This window comes from Lissotriton vulgaris, chromosome 3_1 (assembly GCF_964263255.1).
Source record: "Lissotriton vulgaris chromosome 3_1, aLisVul1.2, whole genome shotgun sequence".
Lineage (NCBI taxonomy): Eukaryota > Metazoa > Chordata > Amphibia > Caudata > Salamandridae > Lissotriton > Lissotriton vulgaris.
Window position 1 is genome coordinate 553,083,287 of NC_141689.1, and position 26,653 is coordinate 553,109,939.

Here is a 26,653-nt window from a genome sequence, read left to right on the forward strand (position 1 = left end):
AGTAAACCTCTCAAGAGAGTTTCTCCCTGGACGGAGAGCTCTTGAGCTACTTGAAAATAAGGCAAAACACTAGAAGATAAACTGTTCTTGGGAGGCCAACCATTTTTGACATAAGATACAACATCCAAATAATCACGGTCACCATTACAAGCCAAAACCCAATCGTCTTCACGAATGCAACCATTGGACACTTCGCAAATTGACACCACTTTGTCAGGGTCATTATCGGGAGCAACATGATTGTCATCTTCCACGGGAAGCCTAGAAAGGAAGTCAGCAAGGACATTCTTTGCACCGGGGATGTACTCAACGGAAAAGTGAAAATCTTGCAGCTTGTACTGCCATCTAGCGATTCTAGAGGTGGCTTTACCACACCCTTTGGTCGTAAACAGGTCAACAAGGGGACGATGGTCCGATCGTACAACAAAATCTGTACCATATACATACCTGCGAAAGTATTCAATTCCCCACCAACAAGCCAATGTTTCTTTTTCAAGAGTAGAATATTTTGTTTCAGCACCACGTAGTGGTCTTGATGCAAAAGCAATAGTGACAAAGCCGCTGTGTTGCTTTTGCATCAGAACAGCACCAATGCCGACATTGCTTGCATCAGTGACGATGAATGATTTGCAATTAGTGTCAAATGGGGACAAAGCAGGAGCAGAAATTATGCATTGTTTGATGAAATTGAATTGACATTTGCAGTTATCATCCCAAACAAACTCTTGATGATTTTTCATTAAATTACGTAGGTGAGAGGTTTTATCAGAAAAGGAGGGGATAAACTTGGCATAGTATTCGGCTAAACCGAGAAAGGATCTAAGTTGATCCTTGTTGCCCGGTTCAGGTGCGTTTTCAATAGCCCTAACTAAGCTTAATTTGGGAGAGATGCCTTGTTTACTGATGGAATGGCCTAAATAGTCTACTGAACTTTTCCCAAATTTGCATTTCTCTTTGGTAAGAGTGAGACCATTGTCTTGTAGGATAGACAAGACTTTAAACAAAATTTCAGAATGTTCACATTCATCCTTGCCGAAAACCAAAATGTCGTCCTGAAAATATAACACGTTGGACACATTCTTAAACATATTGTGCATTACACGTTGAAACACTGAGGATGCGGACACTAATCCAAAAGGCATCCTTTTATATCTGTATGCTCCTTCAGTGGTTATAAACGAAGTCAGATGCTTGCTATCATCGTGAAGTGCTATCTGGTGATATGCGTTAGATAAATCCAATGTGGTGAAGATAGATGCATCCTTGAGCTTAGCGAACATTTCACCAATATTGGGTAAAGGATGTCTATCGACCCATACATTTGAATTTAAATCGCGCATATCCACACATAAACGAATTTTCCCGTTGGGTTTGTGGGCTACGACCACTGGCGAGAGCCATTCGGAGGATTCAATTTCCTCGATTACATCTAAGTCGCATAACCTCTGAAGTTCTTTTTTACAGATTCACGTAAGGCTAAGGGTATGTTGCGTACTTTATGTACTTTGGGAACAGCGTTATGTTTGAGAATAATTTTGTGCTTGAAATTTTTGAGTAGACCCAAAGTAGGGGAGAAAACCTGTGGAAAAATAGTTTCCCATTTGTTGTCAAAGGCTACCTCAACAGAATTGATGAAGTCAGAGTAACCTAAAACCTGATCGGGGTGATTGGGATCAAGTTTCATCATCAATTCTCTCTGATGTGGCCAACCTAGTAAGCATGATCCATCCTTAGCAACATAAACTTTAGCATGAATTGACTTGCCCTTGAATGACAAAGTGGAAGGAAAGTATCCAAATACATCAATGGGTTTTTTCCCATACCCCCTTAACTTTATGTCAGAGGGAAATAACGATATGACATCTGGGAATTCCTTTAGCAATACGTCATCACCAATTAGAGTGTATTTAGCACCAGAGTCTGCCATGACTTTTATAGATTTGGACCCAATTTGAAGCATACAAAAGGGTGAGTCTTTTTTATCTTCCCCAACTTCATAGACGTTGCAGATGTCGTCGTACTCATCGTCAACATCAATGTCTACAGGTTGAACTTCAGAGAATCTGGGGCGTCTCGGGTCAGAATTAGAATACTTCGACCTGTTGCGACTCTTACACATCCTGGAGAAATGACCCCTAGACTTGCAATAGTTGCAAAATTGTCCTATAGCGGGACACCTTTTATCTGTTGCTACATGGCCAGGAAAGCCACATTTGAAACAAACGACATCCTTTCTAAAGCCTTGATGAGAAGTAGAGGCCATCAAAGGTTTGTTGGAAGTAAAAGTGGATGGGTTCTTCTTGACGTTTTGGACCACCGATATACTAGGATTTTCGGAAGAGGATTCTTTCGGTTTTTTATCGGACAACTCTTTGATGCCTAGCTTCATATCTTCAAATCGGTGTGCGATGTCGAGTGCTTTTGAAAGAGATAAGTCTTTTGCGTCAAGTAATTTTTCTTGAAGTTTCACATCAGAGACATTATGCACAAGTTGGTCCCTTAGCATTTGATCTTGGAATTGTTGATAGTTGCACTTTGCAGCCAGGATCCTTAAATCTTTGATAAAAGAATCAATTGGTTCAACGGGAAGTTGTTTTCTGCTAAGAAACTTGTGACGTGCCACCACTTCATTGACTTTTTTTATGAACTGTTTGTCGAGTTGCATAATTGCATTTTCATAGACATCAACTTCTTCTTCAGATGAATTATCTAATGTCATTGGAGGTAAATGTGACAGAATTTGTCTTCCTTCTGCACCAAGCGAATGTTTTAGTATTGCAAGTTTGCGTTTGTCCGTGTAGTTCTCACCACCAATGGCTTCGAGATAGGCTTCAAACCCTTCACGCCATTGTTTCCACTCCAAAGGTGGTTCTCCGGGACTGGCCAAAAATGGCGGAGGCGCATTAAAACTTTCCATTGAGATGCAGAATAATGAATGGAAAAGTTGATGAATGTAACTTTACCAGACTACAGAAAATGTCTTATTTAAGTATTGTGATGTCATACACAGTGGTAAAAATTCTTTAGAGGAATTATTCCATGAAGAAGAATGCAAGAATTTCCTTGAAGAAAGCTTTGTGATGTCACAAAAACAGATCGAACAGATGCTGCATGTACTTGCTTGTGCTGACGCTGCCTGCCTTGATGAAAAGCTTTGTGATGTCACAATAGCAAATAGAATAGGCGATGTTTGCACTTGCTTGTGCTGACGCTGCCAGGCTGGAATGCAGAGAATGTTGAGCGTTGGCTCGCGCTGAGATTTTCAGGCGCGTGGTGGAGCGCACGCGTCAACTCGCGCAGACGAAAGTACAGAGAAAAGTCTTAAAATGAAAATAATCTCACCGCTTGATGTGAAGAAAGCGGGATTTTCACCAGCGTGGCATCAATTCGATAATGAAGGCTCGGCAGGCACAGAGGAGAGAATTCAGCATTTCATGTTCACAACGGTAATCATGGTCCGGGGATACCGGGGCTGCAGGCTCAGGAATCGCGTAGGTTCGTTCACACCAAGTCGCCAGTGAAGTATCCAAGAAGGAGGGAAACTGACAATACTCTATTTTATGGTAAATAGGGATTTATTGAAGAAGCGAGATCCATAGATGAAGAGCCCACGCCAACCGCTGCACTGGAATCACCGGAATGCCTAGGCACAGGATTCCACATTCCAGAGCATGCGGCGAGGCGAGCTCAGCAGACAGCACGAGGATACAACACAGGGTTTATCTGCCACTCGGAGCTGAATGCACCCTACATTAGTGACTTTATTGCAGCCAGGCCTGCATTATTTTGGTTAGCTATCTGGGCAAATGAATATGCTAGTTTAACACATGATATTTTGAGGGAATGTTTAGCTTGTGACAAATGGAATAAGATCCCGTGGTTTCGTGGTATACAAGAGAGTCTGTCTAGTATAGACAGGGGCAACCTCTTTGAAAATCCATCGCACATAAAGAGGACTGACAAAAAAGAAGTCCAACTTGAACTGTATGCCAATTACAGGGAAAAAAGATTGTCAGAAGAGATGAAGAAACAAACTGTTGTGTCCTATATTAACAATGGTTTATTAACCCAGCAACTCCCGCTGTATTTGACATTACCAATGTGTTGCTGGGAAAGATCTTTATTATTTAGAATGAAAGCAGGAACGGTAAAATTTTTACTTTGTTTTCCTCTGGGACACAATGTAGATGACAAGCTTCCGTGTCCTTGTGACGGTACCAGTAAACAAAACGATCTACATTTCTTCTTCATGTGTAAGTTTTATATGAAATATATTAAATGGTTTCTAGCACCCTATTTTAAAAAACATAGACCCATCTCCCTGAACCAGTCTTATCTGATGCTTTTAAAATTGGAGGACGATGAACTTATATTTCGCACAATCTGTTTTTTAAAAGTTATTTTTAATGTACGAAGAAGTATGGAACACCCTTGATTCATTTGTACTATCAATAACTACTGATCCTTCTTGCACTTTTGAAATGTGTAACTTAGCAAATGCATTGATAATGTACTTTATAGTGTCTATTGCACCTATTGTAATTGTAATTATAAATGTCGAATTGTATTTTAAATTGTGCTTTTATGGATTTTTGAAATCCGAATAAAGATTTTTGAATTGAATTGAATTGATTGTGACATAAATCCTCCTACTTTGCAGTCAGAGACAGAAAAGTAAACACAAAGCTCCCCTTAAAAAGAATAAACAACAATTTGTTGGAAGGCAGATCCTGACATTTGACCTCTGTCTTTGAATGCACCGCAAATGTCACAAGATAAAAATACAATTTTAAGGCCTCTTTGTTGCTCAGTCAACATTTAAACTCCAGCATTTTTGTTCTGAGGATGCTCCAGCACCCCCACTCCCCTACTTTAAGGGCCTAGGATGTGGGCATAAAAATGAGGAAGAGAATTGTTTAAGGTATGCTATTCATAAAGAGCACCAACCAAAATTCACAATCTTGTAGTCAGAACATTGTTCCTCAGTGGCATGCAAGATTAATGAACTGATAGTGACAGAGATTAGTAGAATCCATCAAGTAGAACGATTGGAGGCCGGAAGCCTTTTTTGAAAGAAATGCAGCACGTTCACTGTTGTGAACTAGTATACAAGGGAAACAACTGAAAACACGTACTCTTGTGGAGTGCTTTATGAAAAAGAAAATAAGATTTCCCTAAAAGTGAGCCCTCATGAGTATACAAGGAGCTAGTCAGAGAGGTGGTAAACAGGCTTTGCTCCACAGGAGGGACAAAAACATGCTGGACAGCCGAAAACAAATAAAGCCAGCAAATAGATAGCCAGGAATTGTGAGTTACAACTTGGGAAGCTATTAGCATGGCCACAATATCATGTATCCATCCTTTGACTCATCCCAAACCTCATTTTACTACTTTGATCTCCCAAATCCCTTTCTAGAGATCTTCCCTCCTCCATCTCTCCTTTTATTCATCTCAAACCTCATTCTACTACTCTGATCTCCTGTGTAACACGTTTAGACTCTTCCCTCTTCTATCCCTCCATTATTCTATCCAGTCCAACTAACAGACTTGCAAGTCCACCGCTCAAATTAACTCACATTTCCCTATACCAATCCGCCACTAATCCTTTTTGGGTTACGGAGTAGCATGCTACTTGTCGAAAAGTGCTTCAGGCCTCATCAGGGGTAGTAGCCGCTACAGAAATACAATTACAATTACACTATGTCTTTGTAACAGGGCTTGGACCTAAAAAAGAGCATGGTGCTTATTCTCAAAGTGCCACTAGATTCTCTCTTCCTTTTTTCAGTTTCATGGTAGGCATAAAGATATGGGTATGCAATGGGTTGATCATAAGAAACCACCATAAGGCTACAGGAATAGATGCAGTTTCATATATCATCAGTAAAGACTAGTGGCTTTTTCATAATGTTAACACTGAAAGTGCCTAATTACTGGGCTGATTGGTGTCTTAAAAAGTTCAAGAGCTCAAGCAGAAGTATTTTACATCCTTAAACAGTGGTAAATGCTTGTTTATCACTGGAAATTTAAAAGTATGTGCTGCTTTGACTGATTGTAGCAGCACCCGTTGACATTTCTACAGAAAACAACAAAAACAGTACAGTGACATAAAACTAAGCAAAATACAACTAACAACACAACAAAAACATAACAGAGATCAATACAACAAAACAACCCGAATTTAACACAGCAACCATGATACAATACCGCAATGACACAATGCAATAATGCATCACAAAACACAACAGCATAAAAAACAAAACAGAACATCACCACCACAACAAACTGCAAAACAACAATCATGCACAAACATTCTGGTTATATGTTTTCACGTCCACAAACCTGCTTTTACTTTGTAAAACGTGGTTGTACCAGCTCTGCCTTATTTAACACCAATGATGTGTTATTGCCAGTGAAAAATATTTTGTGATTCAATAGTAAAGTGTATCACAGATTACAAACCAATAGTGATGTTCTCGGATTTGTAAAAGATGATCCACAGACAGCACCAGCTGACATAATGACAAGATTTTCAAAGGTTTTCCAGCAAAAGGTTTCCCAGTCATCTTTACATATATTTTCCAAATATTTGCTTATTTCAATATTAGCAACTGTATTTTCTGTTTATTGATCCGATTATGGCCCTTGTTGCTTTAACTGTTTGTGACCAATGAGATTTCTATGAATTAGTGAAATCGCTTCTGGCTTCAAGGCAATCTGCATTTTTAGGCCTGGGTAATAAAGGAAGACTTTATAAGAAATCATCAGATCTGAATAGCCAAACCTATGTTTGAGTGTCAGAACCTTCATTCTTTATAGTATGGTCTTGATTACAAGTGGGCCTACTGTTGTGTTCTCGTGCATGGAGAGTGTCCGCGAGGCGGGGAGCTGTGACCTGACGTGACCTGGTCAGAGCCGGTCGCTCCACCCGCCACGTGGCCCATCCTTGGTGTGCCCGGTCTCCGCTTGCTGCCGCCGCCGCTGCCCGTTGTGCCTCTGTTGTGCCCCTGACCTCTGTGATCTCGTCTGACCGTATTGTATCTGGTTTTGCCCGTTTTGCATGTTGTGCCTATAATTTTGTAATTTTGTATTTTTGACCGTATTTGTATCTGCCCCTGTTATGCCATTGTATTTTGTGGTGTTCTCTACCCACTATTGTGCCCCTCCACCCAGCTCCCCGCACCCTGCTGCTGCTCCCCTGCGGCCCCACCCCCGTTCCCTCCTGCATCACTGCTCTGCTCCCCTCCCCACTCGCCACCACGCTCCCGCCTCCCAGCTGCTCCTCCCTCCCACTGGAAACATAGGGTTGTGTCCGCGAGGCGGGGAGCTGTGACCTGACCTGACCTGGTCAGAGCCGGTCGCTCCACCCGCCGCGTGGCCCATCCTTGGTGTGCCCGGTCTCCGCTTGCTGCCGCCGCCGCTGTCCGTTGTGCCTCTGTTGTGCCCCTGACCCCTGTGATCTCGCCTTACCGTATTGTATCTGGTTTTGCCCGTTTTGCATGTTGTGACTATAATTTTTGTAATTTTGTATTTTTGACCGTATTTGTATCTGCCCCTATTGTGCCATTGTATTTTGTGGTGTTCTCTACCCACTGGTGTGCCCCTCCACCCCGCTCCCCGCCGCTGCTCCCCCGCGGCCCCACCCCCGTTCCCTCCTGCGTCACCGCTCTGCTCCCCGCCCCACTCGCCACCCCGCTCCCAGCTGCTCCTCCCTCGCTCCGCCCCCCCCCCCTCTCCATTTATGGCAGAGTCCGCGCGTACGCACAGCGGATGCGCCAATGGTGCGCCGATGGCGCGCCAAAGGCAAGCCCGCCTGCGCCCGAACGCGCCTGGCCCGCACCCAGTGCCAGACCCCCTGGCCCCCGCAGATACCATCCCACCCGCCGGACGTACGACGCCGCCACCCTCAACGCACCCCGGCTGCCACCGAGCCACCCCAGGACGTACCCACGGACCCTTCACCTGCCAATCCTGCAAGTTCTCCTGCATCCGGACCTGCACCATACCCGCACCCGCTAAGCCGAGCACCAACAGCAACCACCTGAAGTGCATCCTGCTCAACACCCGCTCTGTCCGCAGACATGCCATGGAACTATGGAACCTGCTCGACACCTCATCTCCAGATGTCGCCTTCCTCACGGAAACCTGGATGAACGCCTCCTCAGCGCCTGACATCGCCATCGCCATCCCGGACGGATACAAGATCACCCGGAGGGACCGCGTCAACCAGACAGGAGGAGGCATCGCCATCGTCCACAAGAACACCATCCGCATCACGACCAACGCCGACGACAACCTCGCAGCCGCCGAACATCTTCACTTCCAGATACACACCGACCCCAAGACCACACTCAGAGGCACGCTAATCTACAGACCCCCAGGACCTCGCACACAATTCAGCGAAGACATCGCAGACTTCATCAGCCCGCACGCCCTCTCCTCCTCCGACTACATCCTCCTAGGGGACCTCAACTTCCACCTGGAGAACAACAACACAACAACACCACCACCCTGCTGGACAATCTTGCCAACGTCGGACTTAAGCAACTGGTGAACACCCCCACCCACTACGCCGGACACACGCTTGACCCAATCTTCTCCTCCAGCAAGTACATCTCCTTCAGCCACTCCACCGGACTCCACTGGACAGACCACAGCTGCGTCCACTTCAGCTTTAGAAGGACCACGACTCACCACCACCCGCAACAGGCCCTCCGCAGGAGCTGGAACAAGATCACCACCGACCAGCTCATCACATCACTGAGCCAGAACCCTCCCGCCAGATCAACGGACCCCAACCAAGCAGCCAACAACCTCACACATTGGATTACCAACTGCGCTGACGACCTCGCACCCCTGAAAAACCATCCCAGCAGGCCCAGAAGCAAGATAGGCCCCTGGTTCAACGACGACCTCAAGAACTCCAAGAAGAACTGCTTCACCCTCGAGAAAGCCTGACGAAAAACCCGACTACAGACAACATGACCTCCCTCAAGCACGCCACCCGTAAACACCACCAGCTGATCCACACCACCAAGAAGTCAGCATTCAAGGATCGACTAGACAACAACGCACACAACAGCAAGGAACTCTTCAACATTGTCAAAGAGCTCTCTAACCCCAGCGCTGGAAACAACGACATCACTCCCTCACAAGACCTCTGCGATTTACTCGCTTCGTTCTTCCACAGCAAGATCGCAGACATACACAACAGCTTCGGCGAACAGACCACGCAGCCAACCACAGAACCAATGCCCCACACCACCACCCTCGGCACCTGGACCCCGGTCAGCACCGAAGACACCGCACGATGAACACAATTCACTCCGGATCACCAACCGACCCATGCCCCCACCACGTCTTCAACAAGGCCGACTCCGTCATCGCACCCCAACTCCGGGACTCCTGGTGGCCCCCTGCCCTGGGCAGCGCACCCAAACCAACGGACCACGCACGCAACCTGGGCTTCATCCTGGACTCCTCCCTCTTGATGACCAGACAAGTCAACGCCGTCTCATCATCGTGTTTCAACATCCTACGCATGCTCCGAAAGATCTTCCGATGGATCCCCACCGAAACCAGGAAGACGGTCACCCAGGCACTCGTCACCAGCTGACTGGACTACAGAAACACCCTCTACACCGGAACCACAGCCAAACTGCAGAAAAGCCTCCAACGCATCCAGAATGCCTCCGCACGACTCATCCTGGACATCCCCCGACACAGCCACATCTCCTGACACCTGAGAGACCTGCATTGGCTCCCCGTCAGCAAGAGAATCACGTTCCGTCTTCTCACCCACGCACACAAGGCCCTCCACGACTCGGGCCCCAGGTACCTCAACAAACGCCTGACCTTCTACACTCCCACCCACCAGCTACGATCAACCAGCCACACCCTCGCCGCCGTTCCACGCATTCGAAGATCCTTCTCCTACCTGGCAGCCAAGACTTTGAACTCCCTCCCATTCACCTCCGTCTCACCCAGGACCACCTCTCCTTCAGGAAGCAACTCAAGACCTAGCTGTTCGAGCAGTAGCGGACCCCTCTCCCCAAGCGCCTTGAGACCCTCCGGGTGAGTAGCGCGCTATACAAATTTCCTGATTGATTGATTGATTGAGTCGCAGTCCAGGTGTGAAAGGCTGAGAGAAATCATGTGGGAATCACGTGCAAACACCTATCATTGCATGTTGTTTCCCGGAGTGGAAAAAAAATGAGGTGATAGCAGGCAACTTAAAATGAGAGTCTAACACCCTGTATGTTTTTATAATTGACCCATGAAATGTTTCCACGAACCCCTAGCACAAACGAAGAAAACAATGTCTATATATAGGACAATCAAATGGATTGCAAGTAAATTACTATAACGTATAACAAATTAGAAGATTTCTTCTCTCTTTTTGGGGTAACATACTTTTGAAGCGTCATTTGCCATGCAGGGATGTGTGTGAATTTAAGTATATTTCATCTTACAGTTTGGAAGCAGTGAAACCATCAATGATACTTTTGCAAGAAAGGAAGATGTCCTTGCAGAGACCCCTTTGGATTAATGCTGACATTCTGCCTGGCCCCGGTGGGTCTTCCCAAGCGGTGGATGCTGAATGTTTCCTCGATACAGTTATATCATTCTTCCCAGATGTGACATTGTCTTTGGGATGGACAACAGGATGGCACCCTGGAGAAAAGAATGAAGGTAAAGATCAATGTTTTAAAAGGAAAATACCCTTCTAAATTTAGCACCAATCAAATTTGTCATTTTGCTTTTTTAAATTTTGTAATTTGTATACGAGATAAAATTGTTGCTGTCATACTAAAGCAAAGTTTCTAATGGATACTTCTAAGCGCAGATTCCTCACCTTCGAATATTCATCAGGTGGTTTTCATAATTCCTGCGAGCTGCTAGTTGACGCCATGTGGCTCCATGTACACTGCTTACTGCCCCAGAGGTGACAGAGCGAAGCTACTTCTAAGCACCAGCCCTCAACACTGATAGCAGTTCCTTTCTTCCGATACATTTCAACATGGATCCAGAGCACCACTCTCTAATTTGTTATTTTTTCAGACTTTCAAACTTTACGCAGTGTGCCAGAGATCGATACCCAACATAAAACTAGAGGATTCAAAAAAGTTTAGCAGGAAGCACATCTCTGTCACAAGGCAAGTCTTTGGTGCTTGGACGTGGGACTCAACTCTAAGTCATGTGATAAATGCACCCTCATGCATACAATGGTGATTCGAGACTGAGAGGCGAAGCTGCGTGTCAATGAGAACTAAAAGAGGTCGCAGCCTTTGCTTACGTCCCGTTCTAAGTCGTGGGCCCATCTCTGGCCCATTCCCATGACCGTTCAACTTCTCACTCAAAGTCTTTCTGTAAGGTGAAGTCCAAATGCAGGGATAAAATAACAAAGTGAGACTCAACCCATCCCGCTACTCCGACTCCAAGGAGAAAGCGCTAAAGCATCAAGATGCAAGATGTGTTGCAGGTCACTGAGCGAATACTTCAGCTGATCCTAACACGCCCGACTTTCTCAAGCCGTTGCTGACCCTGCCTCAGATTGAGGCCTTAAAAGAAGCCATGCTGCAGCTATTCAGTGAGCTTGTGGCTCTCTGGTGCATCTTCGGGCCCCTAGGAACCGAAGGGGTCTCTAGTCAGGCTACTATAGGCTGGTCCACCCCTGGCACCATCTTCCACCTTGTGGCCTGCTGCTGGGCCCATACTGTCTATGGTACAGACTTCTACTCTGGCCCCACAATCCACACCAGTTCCTGCTACTCCAGTGGTTCTGAAAGACGACCCGATTCCTATGCAAGATACAAGACAAGTCAACCCGAGCTTGAGAGAAATCATGCTATGAAGTTACTAAAGTGCAACCGGTCGTCAAGCAATTTGACTCTAATACTGTGCCTCTACCACATTGCTGCTGTCAACTGAAGCTCCATCATCTTTATGGTTCTGACTGATCCGGACTCAGAACAGGTTCAATTCCAAGATGTTGATGATGGTGAGGGGTATGGCTTTATCCCCCCTTCATTGCAATAATGATACCTTATTCCCAGGGCAACTGTAATTATGCAGCAGGGGGACCAAATTATTTATGAATGTTGACTAAATCATGTGCAGGAAAAGGCTAATTGTGCAGCATAATACAGCACCGTATCACTTCACTCTTTTGTCATTTATTTACACTTGTTAACACTGTCTGGCCTGAGGTTTCACCTCATTAATACCAGTTTAATACTTTAATATAGCAATAGGAAACAGAGAGGTGAATTTTGGCAAAAGACCTTCTGATCCATAGCAGCATGTGGCATGGCAGTTTAAATAACTTTTGAGCCGTTTGAGCTAGAAAGAAATGTTTTTTGTTAAAATCTGAAGATTATGCATCAGAAGAGACTGAATATGTGGCAAATGCTGTATTTCCATTATTATCTGGAAAACAACACGTGGCCCTTCTCATTCTTTGATTTACAAAACTCCAGTGGGCTTGACACCTCCGCAGAGACAAAGACAATAAATGGTTCAAAACAGAGGTGAGTGCCTTGTTCGCAGTGGTGGTTCAGAGACCAGCTGAGATGCTTGAGCTACAGCTGCCCTCCATTGAGACTAAAACAAATTTTTGATGGAAATCCTACATCCTGGCCAGCAACATCTAAAACCTTGCATCTTTTCAAAGATGATCTTACAGATACTCTGATGGTTACCTGGTTGCAACCATTTTCTTGCCTGCCTGTAAACAGGCAGCTGGCCTGATGTCAGACTGGCATCTGGTCGCCTGAATTTTCTCATCAAGCATCCCATTACAGAGAGTAGACGTTGATAGTAAAGTGAATCCCAATTTATTCCCCACCATTCCTCCAGATAGAGAATCTTGAAAGAATTTACACCTTTGGCAAGCACATGTTTTCTTCAGCCAGGCTGGCGTTGTGGTCTGTCAATATGGTCTGCCTGTTCGTGTACTGAGTTCTCCGGCAATGTGCTGGCTTCGCTGGTGGGCATGCCCTATGATAGGTCCCACCTCTTCAGTGAAAAGGCTGGCTTTGCTTTGTAACACTTTAAAGGTAGTAGAGCTATAGTGTGTACCTTGAGTCTGTTGCTTCTGCCCCCTTTTAGAAATTTATAGTCACTCCAGGGAGCTGCGTATAGACAAAGTCATCTTTCACAACCAGTGCTTTTTTGAGTCCGTGGACGAAGAACCAGAAGATGATATTTGGCTCAGCAGCAATGCAAGTCTCCTGACTCTTCCTTCCCAGCTACACCGGCCAGCAGACCACTTCAGTATACCGTCAGTGGCTCATGCCTTCACAGTGGGAGGCTGGATGTGATGTTTTCTGCTGATTTGGCGATACATCACATCCAACAGATGGGTTTGCAAGTTATTTAAAATGGCTATGCCCTATGTTTTCTTTCCTCCTCACCCACTTTCCCTTCTCCACTAGAACGAATTTAGAAGAGCACCTGTCCATCCTCTGAGAGGAGGTGCATTTGCTGCTTTTCAAAGGAGTAGATACCAGGCTTGGAGAAAGGTGGGGAAGTTACTGCTTATTTTGAAAAAGGAAGAGGGCCTCAGACTTATCTTGGACCTCTGTCATTTCAATACCTAGAATAGAAGGAAAGAATCAAGATGCTCACTTTGGGCCACATCCTCTCTGCAATGACGCAGGTGAAATACCTGGATTTGCAGGACACATACTTTCATATACCGGTCCTAAAGTCGCACAGGTATTGCCTACTTTTCAAAGTGGGCTAGGAGCATTTTCAGTTTATCGTACTCCCCTTTGACTTTACCAGTTCTAATCGGGTGTTGACAAAAGTGGGAGCAGTGGTTGCTGCTCATCTATGGAGGACAGGAATCAATCCCTGTTTGCCATACTTCGAAGACTGGCTGTTGAGGGTAGGCTCACCAGAGTCAGGGGTTGTTCATCTCTGAAAGACTGTGGAACTCCAGACATCATTAGGCATTACCATGAACAAACCAAAGCCTTGTCCCTGTCAGAGGATTTGATTCACTGAGGCAAAATGTATATAGTGGAGTTCCTCGCTTTCCATCTGCAGTAGTGAGTCCAGGACATTCGGACTATTATCCTGATGTTTGAGGCTTGCTCCTGGATCCAGATGGGGGTGGCTCTGAGACTCCTTCTCAGGACCTTTTTTAGTGCTGGTGCAACCCGCTGCTACAATCTTTTTCAGCATCTTCCTTCTACATGGATTCCCTCACTACCACCCCTAATCCTCCATAGCTCCTATTATATGTATTTATTATTATAGCGCTACTCTTTCCAGTGTAGGCTGCCAGAGCACCCTGCATCACAAACAGAAACAAAGAATCATTTGTGTGTAAATCAGTGTATAGGAAATGTTGAAAAAGGCAAAGAGGACTACAAGGTGTAGGAACTGCCTGCCATGCATACTGGCAGGCAGTATATTTTAAGAGTGCGTGTCAAGAAAAGCACAAACCCAGGATTTAAAACGTAGCACAGTGGTTGGGGTTAGCTTTGCTAATGATTTATTTCTACCCAAACAAATCCCTTTTAGCAACATTAGAATAATGAAAGACTGGGGGCTGGGAAGGAACAGAGTATTCTAACCTATTCCTAGCAGTTTGCATGCAGCTCTTTGATGACAGTTCATATTACACTTTGCTATATTAGGATTGTAACCTCAAGGTACAAAAAGATCTCTGTAACAAAAGCAGTATCCTATTGAGCTATCTATCTAAAATACAGTTGTGATCAGCTTGGCACACATTCTACCCAACAGGCATTTTGAAAATCTTTATCATGGTTCAAAACTGCCACTAGACAAAACTCCAATCTATCTCCAGCAGGTTTATTTATCACCAGTTATTCATTGACCCCTTCCCACCCCAGCTTGGCACTCAGCCCAAGGCTTCTTTTCAGACACTGTGCATATCTTGGAGGGGGTGGTGCAAGATCTACAGTGGTGGTTGTCCCACCATCATTCTATTTTTTAGCAGCTCACTCTCTAACCCACCTAGAGCTGACACACACTATCTTCCACATGCATGTATGTGAGAGTAAATTTCTATAGTCTGACTGTACTGTGTGATAGATCTGGCTTGAAATCATGAAAACAACAGGTATTCATTGTTGAATTACTAAGTACAATAATACTTTGCTACTGTTACTGATCTGGGATTAATTTATCTACCCACCCGCTTGATTTTTCCAAGGCTGAGTATACTTTTAGAGCCAACTCTGCTGCATTTATTTCTCTGATGTCTTCAGGTACTGAAGAAGAAACAGCTACTTTTATCTCCTTCTCCCCACAGGGTACTTCCCTAATAAAGACCTGAGGCCAGTCATCTTCTTGAAGAGTGATGTCATAAGCGCCAGATAAATACAGTCAGAATATTGCTTTAAACGCGTGTGGCGTACCACCCTCAATTTGTAATTTAACATAATAAACTCGACCAGAAGGATTTAAATGTTTATCTTATGCTGATATTAACTTGTATATATTCTTCTTTTGGATTTGCCTCCAGAATCTCCTGGAGAGTCTGGTGCACTATTGTCACTTCTGCTGCGCTGTCTAGAAGCAATGTCACCCAAGTTCTATCCCACAGAGGTATCCATAATTTGTACGGCATGCTTTTTTTAGCTAATTCAGCTACTTTCTTCTTTTTGAGTGTGTCTTTGGATCAGGTCCATTCTCTTCTATTTTTTTACACTAACCTCCGGTTCACGTCTAGCTTCACTTTTCTTCTAGCTATAGTCGCCTTTTCTACGATACTAGATACGTCCACTTCAATCGGTCCATTTACTGTCAGAGTCCTGAAAAGAGAGTGGGAAAAAAGCTATCAGAATACTGATAGGGATTTTGATTTTCTCATGGTCCTTCAATTGTATGCTGACAGAGATACAACCCTTTTTATTTCACTCATTCTCTGTTTCTTTTTGTTTTGTGTAAATTTTCCTATCTGGAACCTTGAATCTCGCCTTTCGCTTTGAGGTGCGGTTTAATGGCTTAGGAAGCCAGGTTATACACAGATGTATATGTTTCTGATATTATTTATGGTCGTTCCCATTCATCTGTTGTGAACAGAATCCGCTGTAAGTATCAGGCAGATGGTCAGATCTGCTGCTTCTCCACAAATGTTACACCGAATAGATTAAGAAAACTGTTAAAAAATGTCTGATTAATTTCTTCCCCAAGTCCAAAGCTAGTGCAGTTCTTTGCTAATTTTATACTTGTCTTAATGTAGCTGTAAGAACTGCTAATGAGATTGTACCATACATAATAGTATAAAGACATGCAAATATACTTCCCAGGAGTTACACTCCTCTACAGGTGGCACCATCCCAATGGGAAGACACATAGTCAGGATTGTGTGGTTGTCTTGGGGTGAGGTATGAAGACAGACGACTTCAAAATGGTTCATCTTATGAGCACTCCAGAAGGCACTTTTGTATCATTTCACATGTATTTTACCCATAATAGCATTTATAGACTGTGGTAGAATTACTTGAATAGCAGCCGTTCCCTATACTGTTGGTCCTTCGGGAGCTTGTCACACATTTCTTTTATTTTTTATAATATTCATTTTACCTGGTACAGTATATTAAATCTATTGATTCATAAAAGAAGAGCAAACATTTCGACCACAGAATATCATAGTAAAATTGATTACAAATCGCAGAAACAAAATATACAATTCGCAAATTGTTAGAATGAGGATAAAAGATAAGGAGAAAAAGGATAAAGAGACAAGATTAGTCTTAGGGGAGACATTCATAAGTATATGCAAACAAATGAATAACCTTCCAAGGGGTTTGTGTCCACAAAGCAAAGGGAGCCCAGATGTGGAGCTCCCACTCCCTCATCTTTTTTCCCCTGTTTTTATAGAGAGCGGCTTCAATGTTATGCATGCCTAGCAATCTAGCGAGCCACATTTGAAAAGTAGGTGCCGTATTATCCTTCCATCCTGCTGCAACCAGGATCCGAAGAACTGCTAAGCATATACATACGAGAGCCTCCTTATCCCATTCTAGATCATGGGTGTTACCAATACCAGATATCATACGGGTTGGGGATAGATTTACCTGAATATCTAGCAGCCCCAGAAACTTCTCTATCTCTGCACAGATTCCCCTCAATTTTTTACATCGAGACAACATATGGATTAAGTCAGCCGGTCCCTCCTGGCATCTTGGACACTTATCGTCCTCCCTTTTGCCCCATTTAAAAAGCTTGTCCGGGGTAAAATATAGATTAAAGAGGACTTTACATTGTTGTGCCCTTAGGTTGGTAGAGCTAAACACTTTATTTGCCAGCTGGAGAGCTTTATCTAGGTCAAAATCGGGGTCCCCAAATTTTGTCATCCACGATGTTTCAACTTTATCCATATCATCTAGTATTGAGTCGGTTAGGGATTATAAATTATTTTATTGCAGGCTACGCCTCCGAGCAAGTGCTCGATTATTTTAATTTTCCCGCCTAGATGGATATGCGGCCTCATCCCATTAATTACTAGGTGAATCTGAAGGTACTTTTCACACATTTCCAGTGTACGAATAGGAGAAACTATACATTTCCTTGCACCAGATGGCACTCTTTCATTATAGCCTTCTCCACCGTAGTAAAACTTTTCTAGCCTGGAAACAAAATGTGTTTCTGCCTTAGAATCCAAGTATGTGATTTATAAGCAGTAGAAACTGCCTTCCCCTCATTGTAGAATATATAAATTTAACCTAAGGTGCGAAGGACAATTCTAATAAATAGGGTGGTTTGTTATCCATAGTTTGTAAATAGTCTGTCTCTAGCATGTCTGTTTGATGTGCATGCAAGGTAGCTGTGTGTTTCCCATCCAATATTTTGAAGAAAATGTGGGAGAAATTAAATGATACGAATGCTTCACTTGCTCGGTGTAATGCAGCAAATAAGCAGGGCATGTAATTTTCTTAATGTATTTGGAAGCTGCGTTTTAGCACACTTTTGGAGGAAGTATGGCGCTAACCCCTTGCCCTCACTGGATAGTTCATATCACTGCTGGGATGGGGTTCACCGGGGGGATCAGAGGACTGTGGTATCCAGTGGAGGGCTGGCTCCAAATCGGTCACCCTGAGCAGCAGGCCATTTGCCTGGCTCTAAAGGTCTGTCTACTGTCCATCAAGGGGAGGCTGGTGCAGATTCTCATAGACCACAGCACTGCCAAACAGAACGGGCTAGGGGCCCAAGTCCTGTGCTTGGAAGCCTTGCGTCTCTAGTGGTGATTGGAGCTTCAGAGTTTGTTAACACCGTGACAAACTCGATTTAAGATAGGCTAAGTTAGCCTGTTTCTCAATTTTTCTCACCTGCATAGCTTTATCTGAATGTGTGAAGGTCATGTTCACAGCTGCTCACTTCCTTTTTGTTGTTTTCAGTCCCAGGTGGCACAATTCTAACATGGCTCCTTGCAATGCAGGTCTCAAACCCTTAGTAATAGCTGCTTAACATCAACCTGTGTCAGGATAGCTTAATCTATTAGGAACCTCATGCTTCCGAGCACTGTGAGATCAAATCAGTGGTTAAACCCTTCATTAGAAGAGGTCTTGGCGCGCAGGTTATCTCCAGAAGTTACACCGGATTGCTGATCAGTCACTCGGCTTGGGCTAGAGGCCTAGGGGAGGGTGCTCTTTTGCTTAGAGCACCTTTTCTCCCTGGCAGAACTGCATTAGCCGTCACCAGGTGTAACATGCATTCATCCTTAAGAAACTCAAGATGCAAACTTCCTATTAATTACTATGACAAAGTATAGTGTAGTGCTTAGAAATATATTGTTATTTTTTCTGCTTATAACATGCCTAAATTGCTTTCATATTTTCATGCTTTGTGGTGCACACTTTAATTACTAGATTAACAATTTTAAAATAAAGGTTTTTAAACAAATCCCTGCTGCTCCTAGTTCTACTAAGTATTCTTATTTGTAATTGTGTTGTTTAGGAACAAAAGATTGTTTGGATAATCATTGGGTCCTTGAAACTTGAACAGGACCATTGAATAACCTGTCATCTGTGCCTGAGCAGAACTGCTTGGTGTGTTAGTGGCAGGTTCAAATACTACTTCTTCCTCATCACAGTGCACTGAACTAAGTTCTTGCACTTGTGGGTTAGAAATCCAACCCTTGCAAATCTGGGAAAACCCAGAATGCGTATCAGTTGTTCTCCTGGTGGCAAAGCTTCTGGCTGGGTCTCTGCATGACAGATAAACTAAGCAGACCTTGTCTGACAGCTCACAAGTGGCGGCTATATCCTGCGTGGCACAGGGTGTCTTCCAGCAGTGGGGAGAACCTAGGCTAAAGCTCTTCACCACTGACAGAAAGAAGCAGTGTCAACAGTTTTGCGCTTCAAAGCTTCCATAAGGACATTCATTAGGAGACCCATTCCGACTGGAATGAAACAAAGGACTCCTGTAACCTTTCCCGCCACTTCCTCACCTGCCCGAGTTCTAAATATGATCAGGAATGATTGGGTTGAAGCCACCTTGGTAGTTCCGGATTCAGCCAGTAAATTGTGGACCTGGAGATTTTGAGCATTAGCATCTGTCCTCCAATCAGGCTGCTATCCCGGGTGGACCTCCTGACCCAACAACAGGGCAGGGTCCGTCACCTAAATCTGCACTATCTGGCAGCAATTGACTCCTTTTGATTTTCCACTTTAAGTGATAGATGTCATCCTCGCTGCCAGACGTCCCTCCACAAAAGTCATTTATACCGGCCGCTAGGACAAAGTTTTGACCTGGTGCTGTGCCTGAAATACAAGTGAGGCTGTCCTTTTATTTGTTTGGTCCTTAACCCAGACATGTATTGCGGTTAGCGCTGTATAGGGTTATTATTTCAACACTTTCAGTTTTTCTATATTTGCCTGATCAACTGTCTTTGTTCATCAGATCGCCTGTTGTGATGAGGGTCATTAAAGATTTGACGTTCATGTTTCCTCCCACGCCGTTTGTGATACCACAGTGGGACCTTAACTTTGTCCTGACATTCCATGTGCACACCATTTTAAGTTGATACATAGCTACTTCCTGCTTCTCCTGATCTTGTAGACGGTCTTCCTCTGTGCATGAGCAAACTACAAGCATTTTCAGTGGAACCGCCCGATGCCACCTCTCCCGCAGACAAGCTTGTGCTAGACTTGGGTGACCTTACCTAAAGTCGTGACTCCATTTCTAGTTGGGCAATCCATCAATACCAGCGTTCCTTGCTTCCCCTCACCCTTCCATAGAGGTGTAGAAGATCCACTGGTTGTACCCTAAAAGGGCACTAAGCCTTTACCTATATCTAACAAGCATCATCAAGTGGACAATCAGCTTTTCGTGGTGCTCACCAGAGCAAAGAAAAGGAAGGCTGTGCCGAACAGGGCCCTGTCTAGGTGGATAATCCTCTGCATTAAGATCGGCTATATACTGGCCAAGAAGCAGCCGCCAGAAAGTCTGAGAGCCCATTTCACCAAGGCTTTGGCTACTTCTACTGCTTTAGTGTGAGGGCTAAAAAGAATTATCAAAATGGGGAGATAAAAGTATGAAGGATATCTCCATCCAACTTCCAATCGTAAGCAGAAGAGAACCAAAACTGAAGGCTAACTAATCTACTCCAAAAATCTAAGAGGAGTCTATTGACCCAGAAAAACCTAAATTTGACCAGGAATCCCTTAAGGTTTTTAAGAGACACTCACCCACTGGAATTCTTCGGTAGCATGCTTCTTTATCGGGTCGGCACTCAGGCACCGAATGTGGCTAAGTGGGCTCAACAGCCTCATGGTGGGAGCACTTCTAAGTGGAATTGTTAGTGGGATCTGTGTATGTTGAAATTATCTCTTCTATCCTAAACATATTTTATTGTGTATCCAGGACTCGGGGTAAGGTTAAAAGAGCCAAGAGATGTACTTGGGGTGATCATGGTCCCTTCCATAATTTGTGTGATTGTGATCTACATGTTTCAGTCACCTGGGCCCACATCAGGTCGCTGGGCTTTCCTCAGGAACTTACTGTAACAGATCCCAATATGCCAAATACAAAAGTGGAAACTATCCTGTATTATGTGTTCAAAATGTATTATTAATAAGGTGCCTAAGCTATTTTGTCTGATGCCCGATAGAGCGAACTCGTTTAGCTATAGGGGAGATGGGCCGTAGATTCCCTCCTTGGTCGTCACTTACCCAGTCGGTCTTTAGACAGACTTCCTTTCGTCTCTACAGTTGTCTCTTCCCTTATTCTCACTTTCTCTTCTCCCCTACCCCCTCTACTTTCTCTCTCCTTTCCTTTCCTCCCCTAATGTATTGCTGATTGTTGATATGATGTTTACTTGTTGATCCTTTTCTGGGATATTGTTGAACCACATTGTTGCACTTCCTTTCGTCTCTCTGGTCGTCTCCTCCCCATCCTCCCTCTATTTATGTCTCTCCTACCCTCCTCTCTCAATGTATTGAGACTGAACTATTTTGTCTGACGCCCGATGGAGCTACCTGGTTTAGCTACAGGGGAGATGGGCCGTGGATTCCATCCTTGGTCGTCACCTACCCAGTCGGTCTTTAGACAGACATCTTTCCGTCTCTCCTTATTGTCTCTTCCCTTATCCTCCCTTTCTCACCTCCCCTGCTCCCCACCACCCCCCACTACTTTTCTCGCTCCTTTCTCTCCTCTCCTAATTGTATTGCCTATTGTTTTGGATCTATTGTGTAATTGTTGAGCTTTCTCTGTTACATTGTTGATTCTCATGTAAAGCGCTCTGATACCTTCGGGTCTAGCCAGCGCTATATAAAACTCTTTAAATAAAATAAATAAATAACGAGTAAACCTCAGAATTCATGCAACTCTTTGACTTACACTATTCCTGGGTATACTGTCCTGGTACCTAAAGGATGTAGAGACACATACAACATAACATTATATAGGATTTCCACTCCTAGTTCTCCGAGGAAAATTATTCTGTAACTCAAAGTGCATCTTTCTTTTAGTGGATATCATGGCATGCTCCAGGATAACATTTGTATGCATATGTGTGGGCTGAAGTATAAACAGGGACACACATGACATGCATCAATACATTCTTATCACTCTTATGGTAGCCACTCTGGCTATGCTAGACCGTAACATTAAATGTGAAAAAATAGTGCACATTCCTCATGCCAGACTAGAGGCAAGGAAAATAAAGATGATATATTTAGTGCATTTAGAAACCTTCTAAAGGAACTTATTTTGGCCCCATATGGCAATTTATAGCCGGGCGGGCCCTGTAGTCACACGCTGCAGGTTTAAAAAGGAACTATAGTTACCATATTTCTTCAAGGTAAACTGTTCCAAAGAATCAGCCAGTGCATTTCACTTAGTTTGTCAAAGGTTCAAGTTCGGCCAGAGCGCCTCCTGTGACCTGTGCGCCCTGCATATTGTGGGAGACATAGCTCTATGGAGCTTAAAAAGCCATAACCACGTGGCGTTACAATGCTGTCACAGAAGGCAAAAATAAAATTATTGCAGGTGAATAAACAAACCTATAAATGGAGCATATGGAATAAGATCTCCAGCTTTTATCACAGAAATCTTGATCTCACTAATGACACCTCTTCCTTTGCTTGCTTTTAATGCTCATAACACCTCAGACACATTGGTTATTTGGTCCTGTTGCTCCAACACATGCAGAGATAACTTGTTTAGCCTCAGTTTATGAATGTTCAGTGAGGGACCATGGAGGGTGTAATGTATATAGTATATGATCAAAAGAAATAGAGCAAGCCTTGCGGAGCTCTGCGTGGAACATTAATTGTTGATGGAAAATAGTCACAAAACCTCACCTTTTTTACGGTCAATAAAAATAGACCAGGGCTATCAGAGTGCCTGCTGTGCAATGATGATCACCACCCCAACCTCTGCAGAGAAAAACTATGATTCAGCATGTAGAAGGGAGCAAAGAAATCCAACAAGGTAAGCGTGGACAGAGACCCAAAGTCATTATTGTCTAAAGGTCTTGCATGTCCATACCATGACATGAAGGAACCTATATGCACATGAATAGTTGCTACCTGTTCCAATATCATTGATTGCCCATGTGGAGCTGTACTAGGATGATAATAATGGAATTGCAGTACCTGTTTCCCAATAAATAGCAATGGAGCCATAGTGATGTTATGTATATTTGTTTGGCTAAGAAGGTGCACAGAACCTCACCTTTCTCTCACTCTTTCTCTCTCCCTTTATATGCGTATAGCAAGAAAGAGGATACATAGCAACCTATACAGCCATCAGGGAGCTCTAATAAGGTCATAAATTACAAGGCTGAGCAGTTTGTTAATGTCACCAGAGCGTCTGAATGGTAACATAAGAATATATTACACAAGTTAGTGTCATGTTTCAAGTTCATGGATATCTCTGAAAACCCCTACCACTCCCAAATACAGCAAAACATAACTTGTTGTCTGCAATAATAATATGGGGAAAATCAGGGAAGGGAAAAGAGATGTAAACACTGGACTGGACTCTTTCAGAACATCAGCAATTCTGTCAGGTGGCTATACCTCGCAGACAGCTGTTAATGGAGTTTGCACAGCTGTATGACAAGAAGGGATCAGTAAGTATAATGCAATAGATAGCAATGCCACATAAAGCAAATATACAAACAGTAGGCATACCTTTCTCAACAGCAGGTTTGCCTCTAATAAACAACTCAAAAACCAACTGTACGCCCCACAACAAAGCTCCTGAAAACACACCAGTCATCTGTGAGGCGTAAATTAGGAGAAACAAAGCACAGTGCACAGAATATTGGACTAAAAAGAGGTAAGGGACTGAGAATATGTTAGAACTCAAGGAGGAAGAAAGCAACATTGTTGAGGGAATGAAGAATGGGAGCAAACTAAGTGTAAGCGAAGAGCCAATACATTTACCTGCTTGTTGCCATGCAAGGTGCATGAATCCTTATAGGGCTTATATATGGCTGTGCCACCAGTAATCTGGTACTGACCACAGACCCCTTAAGCGAGAAGTGCTAGTGTCTGCATTTAGCAGTCTAGTGTTCCAAATCTTCCAAGCTTCCACTGACCTGTCTTCTGTCTTGTCAAACCCCCTAGAGCAGGTTGAATGATGTTTCTGTCCCAAGTTTTAATTCTAACAATATACCCCCATTCTAGAAATGTGCCCGCATCTACTCCCAACCCGAGAAGCTGAATTTAGAACTTGATTTAGAGGAAGTGTTCTGTGAAAAGTTTTAATCCGAGGGAAAGCTTGAACATAGTCTGCTGGTTTCTAAGACCTTGCTGATACGTCTTACCTCTTTCAAGACTCAAATACTGTAAATAACAAGTGTGGAGCCATGAGTTAATGATCTCTTCTACTTCATATTCAGGTGTTCCATTGACGATGATCAGTGGAGGTTGTCTAATGGTGTTTATGACTGCAGGTTGAACCCTGGAGATATGGAAAACCGTCTGGTTCTGCCAACTGACCTGCAAGGATATTGTACTTCGGAGTTTCCCACGTTTTGTTACAATACAAATTTAGGTGTGAAATTTGAATGGAATCCAGGAATGGGCAAATACCTAGTAGAAAGCCAGACCTTATCCTCCTCCTGATACTCAGGAGTTGGTTTGCAATGTTTATCTGCAGAGCACTTGTATGCTACCTTTCCTTGAAGAAGATGTTGGTGGGGTGCATTCTGAGTAGGGTGTAGTTGCTGTAACTGAGCAGTCACTGAAGGCATAAGGGATTCACTAGTAGCTTAGGGTAATAAATGTTGATAGTACCCATATAAGAAAAAGGAGCTTGTCCCAGAGAAGAGTGCAAAGAGTAATTATAATCTACTGTTGCCAGGGGAATCCAGCAGTACAAAGCAGTTTCATGGTTCATAAGCCTCTTGGATACTGATCCAAGGGTTGGTTCATTCTTTTAGTTTGACCATATGTTTGGGGATGGTAACTTGCAGACTTATAAAAATTAGTTCCCACTTTCTTTATAGTTTCCTGCCAGAAATAAGCTTCGAACTGATTTCCTTTATTAGTGGTGATTATCTTCTGAAGGCTATGTAATCGAAAAATATCAATCAAACATATTTCTGCCACTTCGTCAACACTAGGCTGTTTCTTCACAGGACAAGGTGACCCACATTAATGAATCAGTTAATGATTACTAAAATGGCTGTATATTCATTTGATTAAGGCAGTTCAATAATTAAATCCATTTAGTTCATACTTGTGAGTAAGAAGAGTTTGCAGGGTTCAAACAGGAGGGCTTTTAGGAGACGTTACTTATCCACAAACTATACTAGTTTTTATGCAGTCTGTGACTGAAGTCCTAATATTAGACCATCAAAAGTTCAGACCAGTGATTTAAGTCATTTTATGTTATTCTGGATGACCTGCTGTTAGATACTGTGTTACTACCATGTTTTGTCTGGAACTACTGGGAAGGAATAAAGCATCAGCTTGGTACAATCATTCATGTTTCATCCTTCATTTTTCCATCTCTTGGTGCATCCATTGCTGACTGTAGAATCCAAGTTGAGATTTTTTTTACCAATTTTGATGAAAAATATAAAAATGCTAAAATTCTCGGTAGTACCTGTTGCATCCGCCCTCCCAGTATCATCTGCCTGTCAAGAAAGGGTGTCTGCTTTCCATGTCTCTTACCAGTTTTATAGGTTAATTGGTAGTTAAAGTAGGAAAAGAATAATGTCCATTATGTGTGTCGGGTGTCGGCATTTCATAGAAGTCAGTGTCACCATGTTTTTGTGGTCTGTCCAAACTGTGATCTGTTGTGAAGCCCCTAACCGAAGATGTTCCCAATGTGCAAATGAGTCTTTGATGGGCACTAATTCACTGTAATAAATTGCATAGTTTTTCTCAGCTTGAGTCAAGGTTCTGTAATAATTAGCTACTGGATATAGTAACTGAGTGTCAACTTCTTGCTGATAAAGTATCTCATCAATAGCGAATAAAGAATTATTTGTTTTCACAATGACAGGAAGTGATTATTTACAATGGTAGAGAATGGATGCGGAAGTGAACTGGATTTTGAAGGTCTTGTTCCTGTTTCTGTCCACAATAGAATGTCACTCCCTTTCTGATGGGTTGCACTATGGGTTGAATGGCTGAGGGGACATTCTGATTGAACACTCTTTAACCATATGCAAAACTAAGCTATTACTGGTCTTCCTTCACAGTCTTTGACATGGGACATTCCAAAACTGTTGCCACCTTTGACTGATTATTGCTAAACCTTTCGCCTTAGAATTTAAAATCCAGGTGAGTTGTACTGGGCACTTCAAAAAGCCACGTTTCCAATTGGGCATCTAGAGAATACTTTCATAGCCTTGATAGGACTTCATGTAATTGTTGCTGATGTTCTTGAATTGTACTGGAATAAAGCGAGATGTCATCCAAGTATACGACCGAGAATGTCTAAGTCTCAAAAGATATGGAAAACGTGTAATATTTTATTTGGCATAAGCAGCAGCCATTTTTGCTGTGGTGTCCATTTCCTTTCCTTCGTAATTCTCCCGTCCTCTGTTGCTCGTCTTTTCCTGCCTGTGCTATCTATTTTAGTTGACTTCCTGACTCAGCTAAAAGCAATGTATGTGCTGAGAGTTTGTAGCTGCCAGTACATCTGTTGTCTGTCAATCATTTCTGCTGCCATAAGCGCTCCTACTCCCCCCTCCCACTTTGCTGACCAT

At 43.5% G+C, this 26,653-nt stretch overlaps 1 protein-coding gene across 1 annotated transcript in view; it reads left to right on the forward strand.

The window, feature by feature from the left end:
• Positions 1-26,653, forward strand: part of FAM151B (family with sequence similarity 151 member B) — a 504,061-nt gene that overhangs the window by 360,697 nt on the left and 116,711 nt on the right. The window contains exon 4 of the mRNA XM_086960833.1: positions 10,472-10,689. Within this exon, the coding sequence (XP_086816959.1) occupies positions 10,472-10,689 (218 nt within the window). The remainder of the gene's footprint in view (positions 1-10,471; positions 10,690-26,653) is intronic.